At 46.5% G+C, this 22,522-nt stretch overlaps 1 protein-coding gene across 2 annotated transcripts in view; it reads left to right on the top strand.

Moving 5' to 3' along the window:
* The window catches only part of DNAJC5 (DnaJ heat shock protein family (Hsp40) member C5), a 113,392-nt gene extending 95,147 nt beyond the window's left edge, over positions 1-18,245 (top strand). For both annotated transcript variants that reach the window (XM_029611070.1, XM_029611071.1), the window contains one exon: positions 15,916-18,245. In XM_029611070.1, coding sequence (XP_029466930.1) covers positions 15,916-16,022 — 107 coding nt within the window. In that variant the 3' untranslated portion in view covers positions 16,023-18,245. The remainder of the gene's footprint in view (positions 1-15,915) is intronic.
* Positions 18,246-22,522: the final 4,277 nt, after the last annotated feature.

Here is a 22,522-nt window from a genome sequence, read left to right on the forward strand (position 1 = left end):
AACGTGCACTTGCCTATTACCTAGACCGTACTACAATCCATAGGAAATCCACTCAACTCTGTTTCTTTTGACCCAAACAAACTTGGTAAAGCAGTGGGCAAGCAAACTCTCCAACTGGCTTGCAGATTGTATAGAGTTCTGCCATGAAAAAGCAGGCCTTCTTCTCCAAGGGCGAGTAAAGGCGCACTCAGTAAGAGCAATGTCAACCTCAGTAGCACACTATCGTTCAGTGCCTATTCTTGACATATGTAAAGCAGCAACATGGACTTCTCTTCACACATTTGCAGCTCATTACTGTTTGGACAAAGAAGGATGACAGGATTCTGCCTACGGACAATCTGTCTTAAAGAACTTGTTTTCACCATAATCCCAACTCCTTCTACATCCAACCTGCTGTGATTTAGGCTGCCTCAATTTTTTCCAACAGTACTTCAGTGTTGGTCCACTACAAAATGACTCGGCCTCTAGCTTGCTAATCACCCACATGTGAGGACTAGCATCCTGCTTGTCCTGGGATAAAGCAAAATTGCTTACCTTGTACTAGGTGTTTATCCCAGGACAGCAGGATGTAGTTCTCATGAAACCCACCCGCCACCCCGCGGAGTTGGGTCCGATATGTTTTTTATTATTTTATTTTTGCTAACGCTTATTGCTACATACGAGACTGAAGGGGGAGACCCCTGTGGCTCGAGGGATCATGGCATGCTCAGTCTGCCAGTCAAAATTTTCTAGAAATTTTGACAGAGTTTTCTGTGATAGGGCTACGTCAGTGACGTCACCCATATGTGAGGACTACATCCTGCTGTCCTGGGATCACACCTATTACAAGGTAAGCAATTTTGCTTTATCTTCTATGTATTCAGTTAATTGATGAAGTCTGCAGATTCAATTGTCTTTGCTAAGGTGGGAAGAGAGGCTATTGGGCAATGGTTAGTAATGTCAAGAAGATCCGTTATTTTCTTTTTGGGAAAAGGTAAGATGGACGTTGGTTTTAGGTCAGTTGAAAACACTCCAGTGTTAAGAGAATTGTTGACTAATTGTTCTAAAGCAGAGGTGATGTGTGTTCTTATGTCTTTTAACAGTTGACCATGGCAGGGATTGAAGGGACTATTAGATGCTTTTGATTTTGACAGGTCACGAGTTATAGTGGGAGAGTCAGTAGTGGAGAAATCAGACCAGGAGCAGGTAGCTGGGGGAAGATTAATGTGGGGATTTGGTAGATGAGTGAATTCAGAGGAAATTTTGATTATTTTGTCCTTAGTGTTGTGCAGCATTATTGTAGAAATCATCAGTAATATGATCAGATGGTTCAAGGTATGTGGTAGTAAGAGATTTCACAATGTTAAACAGCGTGTTAGGATTGCCATTAGCAGTTTGTATCTTATGAGAATAGAATGGTCAATTTCTTTTTTCTATTTGTGTAAGTCAGAGAAGTAAGTATTTTTTCGTTCTATAAATGGGCTTTTGTGCCAGTGTTCTAAATATCTTAGTTTTTGTTTCATGTTTCGCAGGGAAGAAGTAAACCAAGAAGCATTCGGTCTGTTGGGAACGGTGCAGGGTGTTTTAGGGGCTATTGAATCAAGACACTTTTTATAGAGGGGTTCCAGTTATGGACTAGATTGTCAATATCGGTATCCGTAAAAGCAAGTTTGCTTACCGTAAACGGTGTTTCCGTAGATAGCAGGATGAATTAGCCATGCTGTCTGGGAGCGTCGACGTGACCGGAGTAGGCGGAGCTTCCCTCAGATAGTGTCAGAGTTTTCAACTCTGTGCATCTGCGCGGTCATCTTCCCACGTGAATCCGTTTCTCTCCTCAGTCTCTTTGTCACCAAGCGAGGTGTATAACCAAAAAAGTGTTGAGTAGAACACAGGGACAGTCTAGGGAGGTGGGAGGGATCGCATGGCTAATTCATCCTGCTAACTACGGAAACACCCTTTACGGTAAGCAAACTTGCTTTTTCCCGTCGATAGCAGGGCTGAATTAGCCATGCTGTCTGGGAGTCCCAAGCTCCAGGATTGTGGCTGTACAGGTTATAGTTAAAGATTTAGGACCACAACCAATATAAGGTAGACAGTCCTAAGGATTGATAATGGTTGACAAGTGCAGCATCTGTAGCAGCCTGTTTGTCAATACAATATTGTGATGTGAAGGTATGAAGACCAAGTTGCTGCTTTGCAAACGTCCATGAATGGTACTCGTTTAAGATGAGCAGTGAGGTTGCTGTCGCACGCATTTGGTGTGCTTTTGGTTTGCTTATGAGTTTGGTCGAACGTTTGCTGTAATAAAATTCAATGCAATAGCATAACCAGTTCTTTATGGTTCGTTTGGAAACCAGTTGACCTGGGTTGTTCGGGTTGAAAGAGAGGAACAATTGAGATGGGCTGGATGGAGAGTGAGTTCTTCGCTTATAATAAGCCAAAGCTCTTTTGCAGTCCAATGAGTGAAGGAGTTTGTCCTGGTCATTGAGATGAGGCTTTGGTTTGAAAATAGGTAAGGTAATTGTTTGATTGAGATGAAATGGAGTAACTACCTTACGTAGGAATGAAGGGAGGGGTCACAGAGTGACCTTGTCTTGGTAAAATTCCAAATAAGGAGAATAATGAACCAGAGCTTGTAGTTCGCTAACTCGCCGTGCAGATGTAATGGCGACAAGAAAAACTGTTTTCCAGGTGAGGTATTTGATGTGACAGGAATCTAAAGGTTCAAAGGGTGGAACCATGAGTTGTTCTAGCACCACATTGAGATCCCATGGTACTGGGGGTTTTGTCGTTGGTGGTTTTAAATATAGTAAGCCCCACATGAATCTGGAGATGAGGGGATGATTAGAAATTGGGAGACCGTTATGATAATGATGAAACGCTGCAATGGCACTGATGTGTACTCGAACTGAAGTATATGCTAAACCAGAAAGGTAAAGCGTATGGAGGTATTCTAGCAGCTGGGCTGCTGTGGACGAGAAAGGATCTAGTTGACGAGGCGCACACCAATCTGCATAGCGGCGCCATTTTCCTGCATAATTTCATCTAGTAGACTGTTTCCTAGAGGCAATTAACACATCTTCTAGATACGAAGGGAGACCGAAGTGGTTTAATACAGTCCTTTCAATCTCCATGCTGTCAGATGGAGGGAGTGGTGCATCGGGTGGAGTAGGGTGTACCCTTCCTGAGTCAAGAGGCGTGGGTGATCCCCCAGTGGAATCGGAGGGCTTATGGAGAGACACATGAGATATGCATACCAAGGTTGCCTTGGCCATGCCGTGGCTATGAGTATCAAGTCCGCTACATCTTGAATGCATTTCTGGACTGTCCTGGAGATGAGCGGAATGGGAGGGCGTACAGAAGGCTCCCTGTCCACGGAATTAGGAAGGCATCTGGAGCGTATCGGAGACTGTTGGGGTAGATTGAGCAAAAGCTTTCTGTTTGACTATTTGTTTGCGTGGCAAAGAGGTCGATGGTCAGGGAAACCCCATTGTTGGAAAATTGACAGGGCTACTTCCCAATTTAGGGTCCATTCGTGTGGATGGATTACTCTGCTTAAGCGATCCGCTGTAACATTGTCTAAGCCCAGCAGGTAAGTCGCTTGAAGTGTAATTCCCTTCTCGGTTGCCCAATGTAGGATGCGAAGTGCTTCCTGACAAAGTATCCAGGAACCTGACCCTCCTTCTTATATAGAACACCCTCCTCCTTATATAGAACATTGGAACCTGGTTGTCTGTGTAGATCATCAGACTTTTTCCCGTGAGGTGCGGAGAGAAGGTTTGTAGAGCTTTCCAAATTGCTCGACGTTCCAGGAGGTTGATTTGGAGTGTGCTTTCTTGAGTTGACCAGCGGCTTTGAGTTTTTAAGTGTAGAAGATGAGCACCCCAACCTTTCCGGGACGCATCTGTCGTAAGGGTTAGTTGAGGAGGAGGTAGGTGGAAGGATGGGAGTCATCCACCAATGGTGGAGTCGAGCAATTTGTTTTTTAGGGAGGTCATTTTGAATTTTTCCTTTTGAAGGTATTTGTTGAGGTTTCGGAGATCTAGGATTGGATGAAGTCCTCCTGATTTTTTTGGAATGAGAAAATAGTGGGACTAGAACCCTTGATTCTTTTGGGATGGAAGAAGTTTGTGAATGAAGTTCTGGTTGCAGAGAGTGTGTAGCTCTGCTTGAAGATACGTGGATTGGGATGATGTTCCCCGAGGAGAAGGAACATATGGAATGCTTGGAGGAATAATGAAATTTAGGCGATAACCTTCTTTTATGATATCCAACATCCAACGATCTGTGGTGATGGTTGTCCAATTGGTATAGAAGTTCAGCAGGCGACCTCCGATGAAAGGTGGTGGCGGTGGCTCGGGGTTGCTCAAAAAGCCGGTGTCTGCTTTTGGGGTGCCAGAGTTGGTTGCTTTTGTGGACGTTGTTGACGAGGATGTCCACGTGACTGTTGAGCTGGAGCCTGATATCGCTGTTGCGAATAAGTTTGAGGGCGATAAGACTGGTAGGGCCTGAAGGCAGGTCTCGGGAATGGCCTTCTTCAGAATGTAGGGAAAAATTTCTGTAGGAGGATTGAGAATCCGTGGGTGTTGAGTGCCAACACTGCAGTTTTCTGCTCTTTAAGTTGTGCAACAGTTTCTGTGAACTTCTCACCAAATAAGTTGTCCCCCATGCAGGGAATATCAGTCAATCTATCATGCAGGTCTTCCCTTATGGAGCTGGCTCTTAACCAGGCCATTCTGCGGGCTGCGATGGCTGTTGCAGATGAACGTGAGGAGCATTCAAAAGATTCATATACTGAGCGCAGTAAGTGTCATAGCCCCTTCTCCATATCAGTAAATGGTTGAGGTAAAGAGTCGTCAGGAGCTAAGCAAAGGGGGCGTAAGTTTTGCAGAGTTTCAAACAAATACTGGATCATATAGAACTGATGGTGCTGAATTCTTGTAGAAAGCATGGACAAATGGTAGACCTTACGACCAAAATCATCCATGGATTTATGTTCCTTCCCTGGAGGGGAGTCAGCATGTAGTTTAGAGCGTTTAGATTTAGATAGAGCGGACTCTACTACAATAGAGTTATAAGGTAATTGTACAGAGTCATATATGGTGGAATTCCGCATTCTATACTTCAAATCAATCTTTCTGGACACAGGTCCTGTTGAGTGTGATTTTTCCCACATCTTGTATAAAACAGAGTTTAAAACATCATGTGGGGGTAAAGCTGTGGGTTCTGGTGGCGTATTGAAAAATTTTAAAATACCAAGAACCTCTGACCTAGGATCTGGAATTGTTGCTGTTTGTATTTTTAAGAGATTTCCCACCTTCTCAATGAATTTTGCGTAGGTTAAGTCTTCTGGTGGGGGAATAGGGCTCTGGAAGGCCTTCTAGTGGGTCCGAAGACATGCCGTGGATGAACTGGGTGAAGACGTGGAAGCGTGAGAAAGTGGGCTATCTGGTCTTGCTTGAGTTGGAAACAACACTGGAGGAATAGGTTGTGAAGGCCCAGGAGAAGCAGGCAGTGAGGATGGAGTCACTGGCCTTGGATAAGTAGATTGTAAATCTTCAAAAAAGGTATTCAATGCTTGAGATATCTGTAGCATTGCTGTAGAGGCAAGATGAGTTTGTGACCTGAAAGGAAGTGGTGTTTGTGAAACACCAGGTGCTCCAGGGTGGTCTTTGGAGTGAGATGCTTTGTAGATGCCCCACTAGAAAGTGAAATACCACTGAACGATGGAGCCCGAGATGAATCAGAGTCGAAAGAGTGTTCCACTTCCACATCCGAATCTGGCTGTGGCACAATGGAAAGAAACGACTTCTGAAGAACGTTTTGTTTTCTGTGTACTTTTCCTAGGCTGAAGCGTAGTTGGTGTTCCATGTTTGCTAATGCGTTCATGGTGAGCAGATGTGCCTTAATGTTCATTACGCAATGTTGCTTTGATGCGCCATGATGCTTCGGTGCCTAGTGTTGTGTAGGCAATGCGCCGTATTGTGTCGTCATGCGCCGATGTTTCGCCATGCGCCATGGTGCTTCGCTTCATGATGCCTCGATGCGTCGTGCTTCGCTTCAAACTAAAGTGCGTCAATGTTTTTGAGACGCAAGGGGGGTAGCGGGAACAGAGCCCTGACTCCCGGTAGTTTTTTGAGGGGATTTAGGAGGAAAAACCTCGACCCCTTTAAATGGCGCTGGATGCTTGGTTGACCTTGCCGATGATGAATCCCCTGGTTCCGACAACGCAGGCCTTTTTTCTCTATACTTTTTAGTTTTCTCCAGTCCCGGAGAAGACTATTCGGTCCGCACGTTGTCTTCTGGCCCTGGGAGATATCCGACCGCAGTCCCTAAACACAGATGGACATAATTATTGCTATTTTTGATGAACATAATTTTGCCACATTGACAGTACTTACACCCGGAGGGTTTAGGCGCCATACTGCCTGAAAAGTTTTCTTGAAAAAACGGTGAAATATCGCAAAAAGTCCGACGAGGAGAGAGAGAGAGGGAACTCCGTGTGCTATCAGCTCGCAGAAAAAAAGACTGAGGAGAGAAACGGATTCGCGCGGGAAGACGACTGCGCAGACGCACAGAGTTGAAAACTCTGACACTATCTGAGGGAAGCTCTGCCTGCTCAGGTTGCGTCGACGCTCCCAGACAGCATGGCTAATTCAGCCCTGCTATCGACGGGAAAAAGAGGAAATATGAGCAAGGAGAGTATTGGCAAAGGTTTCTGGGTCAGCTTTTTTTTCTTTTAAGAATTTTTTTTTTAGCTTCAAAATGAGATGAGAAAGTTTAATTGTTCCAGAAACTTGGATTACAAAGTGGTCAGATCAGGGCACAGGTTGTGTTGTGAGATTTGCATTTTTCGGGTGGTAAAATAGCAAATCAAGAGTTTGCCCGAGCCTGTGTGTGGGCTCATTAATCAGTTGAGACCATCTTAGACCTGCTAAGGCCTCTAGTGAATGTGAGGCTGTAGGGTTAGTTTAAATGTGAATTGAAATCACCAGCCATGTAAAGTGGGTAAAGATTCAAGCAAGGGAGCTTAAGTCGTGTACACAATACAGAAATTTGTGAGAGTAGCAGTAATAAGCATCGTTTCACTCTTTATCCAAGCCAGTGTTTGTTCTTTTCATTATCCCAGGACAAGCAGGATGCTAGTCCTCACATATGGGTGACATCAGTAATGGAGCCCTATGTACGGAAAACTTCTTTAAAAGTTTCTATGAAACTTTTGAATGGCACCAGAGTGCCTACTGAGCATGCCCAGCATGCCATGATATTCCCTGCCACAGGGGTCTCCCTTCAGTCTTCTTTTTTCCGCGAAGCTGTTAGCCTCGCGGCTTAATTGGAGTCTGAGGTGAATTTTCATCTCCAAAAAAATTCGGAAAATTTCAGAAAATATTAACTTTACCGCAGGGGTTTTCCCATCTGTTACCGGCGGTAACTTTTCTTTTTTCGATTCCCGGCTGGGAACGATACAATTCGGGTTTTTTGCCGTCGACGGCCATCCGGCGCCATGGCCTCCGGGTTAAAAAGTGCCCGAATTGCACTAGAACAATGTCGATTACCGACCCTCATTTTGAATGTGTTCTTTGCTTAGGCAAAGATCACAACATTCAGACATGTCCATCTTGTGCTGAAATGACCAGTAAGGGTCGGCGACTTAGGGCCGAGAAAATGGAACAGCTTTTTTCAGTTCAGCTGCTTCCAAGACCGTCCACTTCAACACAGTATTCTCCATCGGCCTCGGTTCGGCAACTGCTGTTGAAGAAAAAACTTCCAGGTGCGGGAGACTCTTCCACTCCATCCCCGTCGATTTCATCGAAGGCATCGACTTCAGGAAGCGACAAACAGCCCGAGAAGCATCGCCATCGACATCGACGACGGCGGGAACCGGTGACCGGAGACACTACCATAGGTACGGCCTCTCCGGCAAAGAAAACCCGGACGGAGACAGAGGCTCCAAGGCCTACTGACGGGCGATCCCCACCGATATCGGTGCCGGGTTCCGAACCTCCTCAGGGCCCTGAGGAAGAATCGGTATCGCCAACACCGCCTCCCTCCACAGCTGCTCTGTTTTCACCAGCTATGAGAGTGGAACTTGACTCCCTCATACGTCAAGCGGTGCAACAGGCTCTCCGAGAGGCGATTCCACCATCGATGCCGATTCCGCAACCATCGATGCCCATTCCCGCACCAACGATTCCGGGGTCATCGACGATGCCGCGGGAACCGGTACAGATTCCAACCCCGGCACATTCACCGATACCGTGTACGCCTCCACCGATTCCTTCCTCGGTGCCACCGATGCCCATACCGGTGCCCTCACCAAGAATGCCGATGCCAGCACCGATTCCTCAGAAGGATGTTCCCATTCTTCATCCAGTTTTCAATAAATTGGACACACTACTGGGAATCCTAACAAAACAATTACCACAGGATCCACTTCCAGGCCCTTCTGGGGTGCCAAGGCCCCCTAGGCCCCATTCACCTGTAAAGACTTCAGTTCCTTATCCAATGCCACAGGATAAACCGGATGACTCTCATTCTGAATATTCTTCGGATGAAGATTTATTCTCTGAGCCTTCTCCAACTGAGGATCACAGAAAGTCTCCACCTGAAGACCTCTCCTTTACTAATTTCGTTAGGGAAATGGCTGACACCATTCCATTTCCTATACAAACAGAGGTAGATGAGCGACAAAAGACTTTGGAAGTCTTACAGTTTGTAGACCCTCCAAAGGAGATGTTGGCAATCCCGGTTCATGAAGTCTTACAAGAACTTCAACACAGAATCTGGGAGCATCCAAGTTCTGTCTTACCGGTCAACAAAAGGGCTGAAGCCACTTATCTGGTACAACCAACTCCAGGATTCCAGAGAACACAACTGCCCCACCAATCAGTGGTGGTTGAATCTGCCCAAAAGAAGGTAAAGAGACAAAAGTCCCATGCTTCTGTGCCACCTGGGAAGGAAAGTAGGTTGTTAGACAACCTAGGCAGAAAAGTTTTCCAGGGTTCCATGCTGGTATCAAAAATTGCATCTTACCAGCTGTACATGAACCAGTACCAAAGGAACCTTTGGAAACAGGTTCAGGAACTTTCTCTTGCTCTGCCGGAACAATATCAAGAGTCTTTTCAAACACTTATACATAAAGGCCTTGACTCTGGCAAACATGAAGTCAGAGCAACTTATGATTGTTTTGAAACAGCAGCAAGATTATCAGCTTCGGCTATAGCTGCAAAGCGATGGGCATGGCTGAAGGCCTCGGATCTTCGCCCAGAAGTCCAAGAGCAATTGTCCGATCTACCGTGCTTAGGGGATAATCTCTTCGGAGAAAAGATAAAAGAAGCTGTAGCGACCCTTAAGGACCACTCGGAGACGTTAAAACAATTGTCCTCTCAGCCTCAGGAATCTCAGGCCTCTTCTAGAAAGTTTCCAAGAAGAGACACTCGACGGCCTTACTATCGCCAACGTAGATACTACCCCCCAGCAGGTAGACAAAGACCTAGCCGCCCGGCACAACGCCAGCAGCCTAGACAAAGGCAACCGAGGGCTCAACCACCTCCACAAACGACAGCCACTTCTGGTTTCTGAACATCCCCAGAGAGCAGCAGCCACATCAATCCGTTCCCAGAAACACCTGTAGGAGGTCGCATTCAATACTTCCACAACAATTGGACCTCCATCACCACCGACCAGTGGGTGTTATCCATCACAACTCACGGTTACAGGCTGGATTTCTTAACTACTCCTATAGAGAATCCACCACTTCACTCTTCCTCAATAAATCAACACTCCATAATTCTTCAAACAGAATTATCCACCCTTCTGAGAGCCAGGGCCATAGAACCAGTTCCTGGACCTCAAAAGGGCAGAGGATTCTACTCTCGATATTTCCTCATTCCAAAGAAAACAGGAGGTCTTCGTCCTATCCTAGACCTCAGGAATCTCAACAAATTTCTCAAAAAAGAAAAATTCAGAATGGTATCCCTAGGCTCCATTCTACCTCTTCTTCAAATGGGAGATTGGCTCTGCTCTCTGGATCTTCAAGATGCCTACGCTCACATCCCCATCTATCCTCCTCATCGACAATACCTGCGATTTCGGGTAATGGATCAACACTTTCAATACAGAGTGCTACCATTCGGTCTAGCATCAGCACCAAGAGTATTCACGAAATGCTTGGCTGCAGCAGTGGCACACCTACACAAACAAAAAGTGCACGTGTTCCCTTACCTGGACGATTGGCTCATCAAAAGTCAATCAAAAGAAGGAGCTGTCACTTCTCTCAAGCTCACCATCCAAGTGCTTCATTCCTTGGGTTTTCTCATCAACTACCAGAAATCCCATCTGTCACCAACTCATCTACTACAGTTCATAGGTGCAGAGCTAAACACTACACTAGCAACTGCTTTTCTACCAAGAGACCGTGCTCAGACACTTGTCCTCTTAACTCACAATCTTCGCAACCGATTCAAGGTGACAGCTCACCAGTGCCTCATTCTTCTGGGGCACATGGCTTCCACGGTTCATGTAACTCCCATGGCCAGATTGACCATGCGACTTCTACAATGGACTCTCAAAACACAGTGGATACAAGCCACTCAACCAATGTCCACTCCTATTTACATCACACCAGAGCTCAAAGCTGCACTTCTCTGGTGGACGTCAATGCCCAACCTGCTCAAAGGCCTACCTTTTCAGCAACCACTTCCACAGGTGACGTTGACTACAGATGCATCCACCTTAGGGTGGGGAGCGCATATTGGTCATCTAAAGACACAGGGCAAGTGGACACGACTCGAAGCCTCTTTTCAAATAAATTTCCTAGAGCTTCGAGCTATACGTTATGCGCTGCATGCATTCAAAGACTGCCTATCACACAAGACTGTTTTAATCCAAACGGACAACACAGTAGCCATGTGGTACATCAACAAACAAGGGGGGACAGGTTCTTACCTTCTTTGTCAAGAAGCAGCACAGATTTGGGACTGGGCCCTGACACATTCCATTCTTTTACGGGCCACCTACCTAGCGGGTATCCACAACACAGTGGCGGATCGCCTCAGTCGTCAGTTCCAACCACACGAATGGTCCTTGGATCCAGCAATAGCATCCAAGATCTTCCAACGCTGGGGACAACCGACGATAGATCTCTTTGCATCCCAGCTCAACTACAAAGTGAACAATTACTGCTCTCTACTCCGTCAGCAGAACAGCCTACCAAAGGACGCATTTGCTCGCCATTGGACCTCAGGCCTGTTATACGCGTATCCTCCGATACCACTCATAACCAAAACATTAGTGAAGCTACAACAGGACAAGGGGACTATGATACTCATAGCCCCATATTGGCCTCGACAAGTATGGTTCCCCACACTGCTAGATCTCTCAGTCAGGGATCCGATTCGCCTGGGAGTGACTCCCAATCTCATAACTCAGGAACAGGGTCAGTTGCGCCATCCCAACCTCCAATCCCTGTCCCTGACCGCATGGATGTTGAAAGCTTGATCTTACAACCTCTCAACCTTCCATCCGCTATATCTCAAGTTCTTATAGCTGCACGTAAACCTTCCACTAGAAAGAATTATTCCTATAAGTGGAGACTGTTTACTCTGTGGTGCACTCAGCAGGATTTAGATCCTTTCACTTGCCCCACTACCTCGCTACTAGATTACCTTTACCATCTTTCAGACTCTGGTCTTAAGACATCATCTGTAAGGGTACACTTGAGTGCAATCTCAGCTTACCATAATAAGCTGGACGATGCTCCTATCTCCACACAGCCTCTCGTCAGTAAATTCATGAGAGGCCTAACTCACATTAAACCTCCAGTTCATTCCCCAAGCATACTATGGGACCTGAACGTAGTATTAACCAGACTTATGCGGTCTCCTTTTGAACCCATAAATACTTGCGACCTTAAATACCTAACTTGGAAAACGGTATTTCTCATAGCCATTACATCAGCTAGACGGGTCAGCGAACTACAAGCACTAGTCACATATGAACCCTTTACAAAGTTCCTACATGACAGAGTAGTCCTCTGAACACACCCAAAATTCCTTCCAAAAGTTGTCACGGAATTCCACTTGAACCAATCCATAGTTTTACCTACATTCTTTCCTAGGCCTCACTCTCACCAGGGAGAAAGAGCCTTACACACTTTGGACTGTAAGCGTGCGTTATCCTTCTATTTAAACCGCACTACAGCCCACAGGAAATCCAATCAGCTGTTTGAATCTTATGATCCAAACAAACCGGGTAAAGCAGTGGGTAAGCATACTCTGTCAAACTGGCTAGCAGATTGCATACAATTTTGTTATGACAAAGCAGGCCTTACTCTTCAAGGGCGAGTAAAAGCACATTCAGTCAGAGCGATGTCGACCTCAGTAGCACACCTTCGCTCTGTACCTATTCTGGACATTTGCAAAGCAGCAACATGGAGTTCTCTTCACACCTTTGCAGCTCATTACTGTTTGGACAAGCAGGGAAGACGAGATTCAGCCTATGGACAATCCGTCTTAAAGAACTTGTTTCCAGTTTAATCCCAACTCCTACTACATCCAACCTGCTGTGATTTCGGCTGATTCATTTCATCGTCAATACCTCACTGTTGCTTCAGCACAAAATAACTCAGCCTCTAGCTTGCTAATCACCCATATGTGAGGACTAGCATCCTGCTTGTCCTGGGATAAAGCAAAATTGCTTACCTTGTAATAGGTGTTATCCCAGGACAGCAGGATGTAGTCCTCACGAAACCCACCCACCACCCCGCGGAGTTGGGTCCGTTACGTTTTATTATTTTATTTTTGGCTAACGCTTATTGCTACAAAACAAGACTGAAGGGAGACCCCTGTGGCAGGGAATATCATGGCATGCTGGGCATGCTCAGTAGGCACTCCGGTGCCATTCAAAAGTTTCATAGAAACTTTTAAAGAAGTTTTCCGTACATAGGGCTCCATTACTGATGTCACCCATATGTGAGGACTACATCCTGCTGTCCTGGGATTTACACCTATTACAAGGTAAGCAATTTTGCTTTCCTGATTTTCCACTACCCTGGGTTTATGATCATACAAGGTCCCATATTCAATCCACCCAGGCTCACCTTATGTCTTACTATCAAACTTGTAATAAAGCTCAGATCAAAAAAAGAAGGGGAAAACAACATGATGGTGTCCATAAAAGCAACGTGAATGTTCAGATGCCTTCTTTCTGATACCTCTTGGTTTTAAATTCAAGCTTCTGGTTAGAATAGTGTTACTTGTATGGTCTTAGAGCATTCAGGAGGATATTGTGTTGGTTTTGAAATAAGCAGTACAGCTAGCAGAACTTGGCAAGCTCTGCATCCCTGGGCTCTTGTTGGAGCTCCAGCTTGCTTGATTTATAGGAAGGTGCAATCTACTGCTACCAACCTGGCAACCTCGATGCTAGTTTGTGCTTTCTTTTTCATTCCTTATTTTCTTCTTAAAATCTGTCCCCTTTACCTCTGCTCTTCATGGAGTGGAGGGTGAGTTTTTGCAATTCTGAGACTTCCCAAGCCTGATCCTACCCCAGTCCTCTGTCTTTATCACACGTGTGTAAAATCTGTCACGGTTTTTAGCAACTACCACCTCTGTTGGTGGCTATCCCAGGCATCTAACACCTCTTGGTAAATTGGAAGAAATATTAGAAAATACCAAACAATTGTCCCAGTCTGTATGTGTAAATGCATAAGGACAGTATAAGGGTATGTCATATGTGCACCAAGGAGCAGCTTTCCTGTCTCTGTAAAAGTGTGGACTGGGAAGCAGTGTTACTGTTTGTGTAAGCATGAGGTCCAGGGAGCAGCGTGTCTGTCGCTATGAGCGTGGATCCTAGGAGGCGCTGTGCCTGTCACTGTGAAAGTGGATCCTGGGGAGCGCTGTGCCTGTCACTGTGAAAGTGGATCCTGGGGAGTGCTGTGCCTGTCACTGTGAAAGTGGATCCTGGGGAGCGCTGTGCCTGTCACTGTGAGCGTGGATCCTGGGGAGCGCTGTGCCTGTCACTGTGAGCGTGGATCCTGGGGAGCGCTGTGCCTGTCACTGTGAAAATGGATCCTGGGGAGCGCTGTGCCTGTCACTGTGAAAGTGGATCCTGGGGAGCGCTGTGCCTGTCACTGTGAAAGTGGATCCTGGGGAGCGCTGTGCCTGTCACTGTGAAAGTGGATCCTGGGGAGCGCTGTGCCTGTCACTGTGAAAGTGGATCCTGGGGAGCGCTGTGCCTGTCACTGTGAAAGTGGATCCTGGGGGAGCGCTGTGCCTGTCACTGTGAGCGTGGATCCTGGGGAGCGCTGTGCCTGTCACTGTGAAAGTGGATCCTGGGGGAGCGCTGTGCCTGTCACTGTGAAAGTGGATCCTGGGGAGCGCTGTGCCTGTCACTGTGAAAGTGGATCCTGGGGGAGCGCTGTGCCTGTCACTGTGAGCGTGGATCCTGGGGAGCGCTGTGCCTGTCACTGTGAAAATGGATCCTGGGGAGCGCTGTGCCTGTCACTGTGAGCGTGGATCCTGGGGAGTGCTATAGCTGTGTATCTATAAGCAGGCAGGGGGGGAGCGGTGTAGCTGTATATCTATAAGCAGGCAGTGGGGAGTGGTGTAGCTGTGTATCTATAAGCAGGCAGTGGGGAGCGGTGTAGCTGTATATCTATAAGCAGGCAGTGGGGAGCGGTGTAGCTGTATATCTATAAGCAGGCAGGGGGGAGTGGTGTAGCTGTGTATCTATAAGCAGGCAGGGGGGAGGCGGTGTAGCTGTATATAAGCAGGCAGTGGGGAGCGGTGTAGCTGTATATCTATAAGCAGGCAGGGGGGAGTGGTGTAGCTGTATATCTATAAGCAGGCAGTGGGGAGTGGTGTAGCTGTATATCTATAAGCAGGCAGTGGGGAGTGGTGTAGCTGTATATCTATAAGCAGGCAGGGGGGAGTGGTGTAGCTGTATATCTATAAGCAGGCAGTGGGGAGTGGTGTAGCTGTATATCTATAAGCAGGCAGTGGGGAGTGGTGTAGCTGTATATCTATAAGCAGGGCAGGGGGGGAGTGGTGTAGCTGTATATCTATAAGCAGGCAGTGGGGAGTGGTGTAGCTGTATATCTATAAGCAGGCAGGGGGGAGCGGTGTAGCTGTATATCTATAAGCAGGCAGGGGGGAGCGGTGTAGCTGTATATCTATAAGCAGGCAGGGGGGAGCGGTGTAGCTGTATATCTATAAGCAGAGGCAGTGGGGAAGCGGTGGTAGCTGTGTATCTATAAGCAGGCAGGGGGGAGCGGTGTAGCTGTGTATCTATAAGCAGGGCAGGGGGAGCGGTGTAGCTGTGTATCTATAAGCAGGCAGGGGGGAGTGGTGTAGCTGTGTATCTATAAGCAGGCAGTGGGGAGCGGTGTAGCTGTGTATCTATAAGCAGGCAGTGGGGAGCGGTGTAGCTGTGTATCTATAAGCAGGCAGTGGGGAGCGGTGTAGCTGTGTATCTATAAGCAGGCAGTGGGGAGTGCTATAGCTGTATATCTATAAGCAGGTAGGGGGGAGTGGTGTAGCTGTGTATCTATAAGCAGGCAGTGGGGAGCGGTGTAGCTGTGTATCTATAAGCAGGCAGGGGGGAGCGGTGTAGCTGTGTATCTATAAGCAGGTAGGGGGGAGTGGTGTAGCTGTATATCTATAAGCAGGCAGGGGGGAGTGCTGTAGCTGTATATCTATAAGCAGGTAGGGGGGAGTGGTGTAGCTGTGTATCTATAAGCAGGTAGGGGGGAGTGGTGTAGCTGTATATCTATAAGCAGGTAGGGGGGAGTGGTGTAGCTGTGTATCTATAAGCAGGTAGGGGGGAGTGGTGTAGCTGTGTATCTATAAGCAGGCAGTGGGGGGTGCTTTACCTGTCTATGTGCTCTGGGAAGCCCTGTAGCTTTGCTGTCTGACTCCTCCTTTCCTTTCCTATTTTCAGAATCCACAGATACGCCCATTGTGGTACAGCCATCATCAGCCACAGAGACCACGCAGCTGACGACCGACTCCCACCACACCAGCTACCATACTGACGGTTTCAACTGATTCTCCCCGGTAGACACTGTCGCTTAGGAGGAATAAGATAGTTACAGCCACCTCAACCCTGGGATCATGAGCATTAAGATTAGAATTGTGTGGAGGAGGTACATTTCCATTTCAGAGCGGTTTGCAGTCTCTCCCGCGTGCCGTAGCATGCAGTATTCAACCCATGTCTTGGTTTTTCAGTCCCTTTTTTATTTTGGGAAATGGAACAGATGTTTGTGTATAGCATGTATGCCCTTCTCTTTCCTGTCTTAGTGTTGTGTGTGTAGTAATGAGGAGAGAGATTTCTCTATTTAAAGAGGGCCTCTAGCAGCCCCGCACTCAGCATGAGCTGATAGAAACTGCTTGTAATTCCTTCTGGGCTCTGGCACCAGGACTCTTCTTCCACAGATACCAGGGCATTTCCCTGCCATCACCGTCCCTAAATCCAGGGATTCTTCCTGTGGTTACCATGACTTGGTCTCCTTCTTGCACAGTGTCCCCAGCCCAGGGTAGTGCGCAGGGCAGTGCGCTGGCCTGCTTCTTCTTTTTCAGGGAGCTCCGTGCCGTAAGGTACAGGTTGGGCCAGTCCTGGCTTCACCCTGCTACTTCCAACCTCTGTAAGTTAGGGGGTTAAAATCAGGACCGGCACAGCCTGACCTGTGACGCAAGTCATTGTACGGAGAACCTTCCCCGTGCGAAAAGAAACCCACACAGGCTCTAGAAAAGCTGTGGTGCTTCTCAGCTGAGTGGTTCTGATCCGACATACGGCGGCACCAGACTTCAGATGCCATATCTTTACCCATCTGCAGCCTAAAACGCTTCCATTCATTTAGCTACACGGCAGATGCTGGAACCACCCAATCTCAGCCAAAGCTCCTAATTGCACTGCAAATATTAGAAACCCATTCAGAGAGTATTTCTCATGCAATTCTTTCCTATTAATACAATAAATTACTTCTCTGAAGCGCCAGACCTCAAAATGCCTGCCATGAGTCTCCGGCAGAACTGAGCCATTCTCGTTCTCAGGCCTGAGAACAGTTTAATTTGCCTTCCGACTCCCTGTTTAGAGTTTTCTGCTTCTGATTGCGTTGCCAGCAAAGTGCATGGGGAAGAGTCAAATTCAAAATCTAATATGAGAAACGTTTTAGTAATGTAAACCGCTGCTGTGGTTAAGTGCTCCTCTTTAGATGGTCGCATTGATATGAAATGCTTGAGAAGCGTTTTTTAATCAGGTTTCAGTGATTTGCATGTAAAGAACAGGGTGGATTCCAGCAAGGTCTGGCTCTCCTGCAGTGCCGTGAGCTTTCATTCCTGTGTACGGGTGCAGAACCGCCGTCCCTCCAGCACCTACCCTAGCCTTTTTAGGTTTGCCAAAGGGGCAAAAAAACCCTCGAACATTAAATGCAGACCACCTTGGAAAATTCAAGCCCTCGCTCTCATTGGGAAGAGTCCATTCCTTACACTCGCTCCCCTGCACAATCATGTTTTTATGTTGCTTATTTGTATTTTAAATTTAGGTTTCAGTGTCTTTGCCACATCTTATAAGAATGCAGTCCCTCTCTGCAGAGCACCCTGGTGTACGTCTGTCCTCATGGGCTGGAAAATCTTTTTTCAAAAGCTGAAATGCCTCAGATCTAGGATTGGTATTGGTTCTGCTGTCTTTTCCTGCTTCTTCCGGGGCTCGGCATATGATCTCCTAAAGAAACAGGATGTAGGCAGGTGACCTGAGAGCTACAGGGAGATTTTCAGCCAGAGAGTGAGCTATGACCAGGGAAGAGCATGAGCCCGACCTCTCCTGCCTCTGCAGCCTGGAAGGTGTTTAGCCTTGCACATGATCCCAGCTCCGTGCAGAATGCGTTCTGTCTGGGAGGCAAGAGCTGGAAGTTTCCCCGTCTCTAACTTTTGAAACCAAATCATTTTTAAGCAGTGTTCAGTAGCTGTGGCTTTCTTGGTAACAATGATGGTTTGATTATTTAAGGTGGAGCCTGGCCACGTTTCTCACACTGAGCACTTACGCTGGGCAGCAGACAAGCCCTGAATTTAGTATAGAAATCACTGTCAAGGAAATTCCTTTTGAAATTTAAGCAGAAGGTACTGGGGAATGAAGATAATTCCTCGTAGCTTTGAACACAACTTTTCCTTTTATCGTGGCTAGTTCCCATTCTTTTTTTCCTGTGGAAATGTTTCCTTACATTTAAATGTAAAGTATTTAATGTGGATCTGCATTAAATGTTTCTGTCCTTATGCTTCTTGCCTTCCTTTCTGTTCTCGCCTTTAATGTGCCCTCTTGACTCGCTGTCTGCCTGAGGGATTCCTCTGGTAAGTTGCTGACTGTACGGAGAATGTGTGTCCTGCTCAGGAGAGATGCCGGGTGAAGCAAGGCTGCTTGTGTTATCCTGGAGAGCGCATGGAGAGCCGCTTATTCTGAGGCACGGCGTGCATGTTCTCCCTAGGGGCTGCTAATGTGTAGGTGCTTCCAGTTAGCAACCATGACTCATCCTAGGCAGCCCTTAACGCAGCTGTCCTGCCATATGTCCTTTGCAAGGTTCCCCGTTAACTCCTTTAAGCCTCTTCGTCCCATTTCATTCCACAATAAATTGAGAAACTAGCATAGGACACTGTTAAAATAACAGGTATTTAGTGCCATATATACTAGGCATTTTCTCCATAAATACAGAATGAGAAAACCCATTTGCCTGTGTTAGTACTTAGATACATGATGTGATGTAGGAATTATGAAGCTTTAATATCAGTGTTGGCAAATATTTATTGCATAAAAGTGAGTCTAGTGAATGTCATTGCACAGTGTGTGATAGGAAGCTGTGTACTGTGGGATTTCCATGGTGAGAGATCGGTGACATTTCAGGCTCACAGAGTCATGGATGGAGCAGCTGCCAAAATCTGAATCCTGAAACTTGGAGGGTGCCTTAAAGATTTCCTATGGTAGCTCGTGGACAAATTGTGTCCTCCCGAAACAAGGAGGATGTTCAGTGACGTCTCCAAAAGTGCAAGCAAAAGGATGTAAATAGCCAGTGACGGCCTGCGCTTTCAGGCAAAGTCTTCTGCACTGTCTTGAGGCCTTGCTGTTGGTGCCAGGGCTCTGGCTGGGCCCCTCCCAGCAGCTTTGCTTAGTGAATTAAAAAGCATAATCTGATGGACATTGTATAGTATCCCTTCCTATCTTACTGCAGAGATCAGCCTCTGGCTTTGCAACTTTTAACCACTTCCATCTTCCACAAAGACAGCATTCCTAAACAAATAAGTGACATGCTCTGTCAGGTTTTCTTTAATGCCCCATCAGCAGCATTTTTTCCTTTCCTGTCCTGTTTGTACTGGAAGACTTTGCTCCCATCCTCTGCTGCTGTCCCTGACTTTCCTCTATTTTGACCTGCATGCACTAGGCACAAGCTCCTGTATCCCATTGATGATGTATTTATTAAAAATGTATTGGATTGCCTACACCTAGGCGATATACAAAACATACACGTTCCCTGTATGTACCTGGATCAGTCCAGACAGTGGGTTGAGCCTCCTGTCCAGCAGATGGAGACAGAGAAAAACTGAAAGGGTATCCTATATCAGGACAGTGCTCACCCTGCATCCCTTCAGTATTTCTCTGTCTCCAGCAGATGAAGGCAGTTGAACCTGCAGTTCCCTCTCTCTAGATGATTTTCTTTCTCTCTCTTTGGGAATTTCTTTTTTTATATTGAACAGTTTTATTGATGCATAGAAAGACAAAATACAATGTTGGCAAGAAAAAACATATAGCAAAGAATACAATGCATCCCTGTGTTTTCAAAGTATACAACCCCTCCCCCCCAAAAAAACATCATACATAGATTTCTACAATAAGTCAGAATTGAAAGACCCCATACAACCACCAACTAGAGCTATGGAATGCCGAATCATCAGCTCAGATAAATTTAGATAGACTGCGAGCTAAGATGACTAAAAGAACATAAAAGCACGGCTCGGCCCATGATGAGAAGACTAGCCAGTCCAGGTAAAGGTGACAGCCTTCGATATCAGTGCATAGAAATAACGTGCAATGAGAGTGTAAGAAAACCACTAGTTCGAGGAATGAGAGGACTGTGAAGCCCTCCACTGTAAGTAGGGAGTCCAAATGCGTTGAAAAGATTTTACTCTTTTATGCTTTTCCGCCGTGAGCTTATTCAATGTACAAACATGATCGGTTCTGCTCTGAACTGCTGCCAGATTGGGTCCTGTTGTACTCTTCCACAGGCGCGCAATTTCCAGCCTGGCAGCTATGCACACTTGTACACTGAAAGCCAACGGCGCCGTAACTTCCCCCTCACCAAAGTCATTCAACAACGCTCCTTCCACTGAAAGGCAAATGGGATTAGTAAGCACATCAGAAATCCAACCTTCCACTTTCTGCCAGAGGGGTTTAATACAACCCCCCTCCCACCACATATGTAGAAACGTCCCCTCAACAGCGCACCCTCTCCAACAAAAACCATCATGCTTGGATGACATTTTCCGCAACCGAGCTGGCGTTACATACCATCGGTACATAAGCTTATAACCATTTTCTACTAGGGATGCGGATACTGAGGCTTTACTAATCTGAAGATATATGCGATCCCAATCAGATATGGGGATGTCCCGTTTAAGATCAGCACTCCACGCCTTGGCATAGCTAGGACTGGGCAACAGTCTAGTATTCATTAGTTTATAAATTCTAGATAACAAGCCCCGCGTCCTGAGTGGAGTAGAGCAAAAGCCTTCGAATAAGGTCTTCCCTCTCAACAGGTCCGCCGGAATACCGCTAGTAGTACAAAAATGGACCAATTGCTTATATGCCAAGAATTCCGTACCCGGCATGCCTAGTGACTCTTGAAATGAAGCATAAGAAATGAGTTTATCTCCACCCCATAAATGCACCAATCTAGTGATAGATCTGTCTTTCCATGCCTGGAATGCTGAGGTCGGAACACCCGGCTGAAAATCAATATTATGATATAAACTGGTCAAGTGGTAATAAGTTTTAGTGCCCACTAGTTTAGCTTTCCAGGTAGACCACAAGGACAAGGTATGTCTCGTAGTGGGCAATAAATCCTGATGCTCCTTCCAGGTGTGACATGGCTGCCAGGGCATAGCTGCCAACTTCATCCCCGGCGCCCTATGTTGTTCAATCACTACCCAGTGTTTCTGATCCCGTTCTGCATGCCACTCTATAATAGGTCTAATTTGACCAGCAACATAGTACCACTGAAAATTTGGGACACTGAGTCCTCCTTCCAGTTGGGATTGATGGAGCACATGTCGACTAACCCGTGGCGGGCGCCGTCTCCAAATAAAACTAAAAATTCGTCTCTGCCATAATTTCAATGCTGCAGTAGAAACAGCAACAGGTAAGGACTGAAATAAATATAACAATTTGGGAAGCACGTTCATTTTTACTGTAGCTATTCGTCCCAGCCACGAAATGGGTAACCTGTGCCAGGTGTCTAGATCAAAGAATATTTTCTTAATTAAAGGAGGATAATTACAACTAAAAAGGTCCTTCGGGTGACTAGTAAGATATATACCCAGATACTTGAGTTTGTGATTGGTCCAACGAAAGGGGTGGAGCGGTTTTAAAAAGTGCACCACAGCTGGGGCACAGGTGACATTCAATATTTCGGATTTCTCCCAGTTGACTTTATAGCCCGAGGCCTCGCTAAAATGCCGTATTTCTTGTTCAATTGCTGACAACGAGACATGGGGATCCCTAATTGTGAATATGATGTCATCAGCAAATAAACAAAGTTTGCGGGGAGCACCGCCCGCCAGCAAGCCACGAATGGAGGGATTACTACGAATTTTAATAGCAAGGGGCTCTAAAAAAAAATGGCAAAAAGAATGGGCGATAAAGGGCACCCCTGTCACGTACCCCTGCCCACTTCAAAACTATCAGAATACCCCCCGTTGATTTTAAGGCAGGCTTGTGGCTTATCATATAATTTATGCAACCATTTACAAAAGTACGGACCAAATCCCATTTGTCGCAAAACCCCAAACAAGAATGGCCAATGCACCATATCGAACGCTTTTTCTGCGTCCATGGATAGAAAAAGCGCATCGTCCTTGCGTTCATGGGCAATCCATAACAAATCGACCAATTTGCGGACATTGTCCCCAGCCATTCTTCCTGGAATAAAGCCAGCCTGATCCTGATGGATAAGAGAGGTGATATAGTTGGTCAGGCGGCCAGCTAAAATTTTCGCAAAAATCTTGAGATCCAGGTTTATCAGTGAAATGGGACGATATGATCCACAACTTGTGGGGTCACGCCCTGGCTTAGGTAACACTGTTATTCCCGCCAGATTCGCCTGGGGACCCAGCGTGGCACCATGTCTAAGGGAATTATATACCTTTTGGAGATGGGCTACAATATATGGGCCGTACTGCTTATAAAATTGGGCCATCAGGCCATCCGGTCCTGGGGACTTCCCCACCTTCATAGTATTTATGCTATCCAGAATTTCAGCTTCTTTGAGAATTTCTTCCTACCTGTG

This window comes from Rhinatrema bivittatum, chromosome 8 (genome assembly GCF_901001135.1).
Source record: "Rhinatrema bivittatum chromosome 8, aRhiBiv1.1, whole genome shotgun sequence".
Lineage (NCBI taxonomy): Eukaryota > Metazoa > Chordata > Amphibia > Gymnophiona > Rhinatrematidae > Rhinatrema > Rhinatrema bivittatum.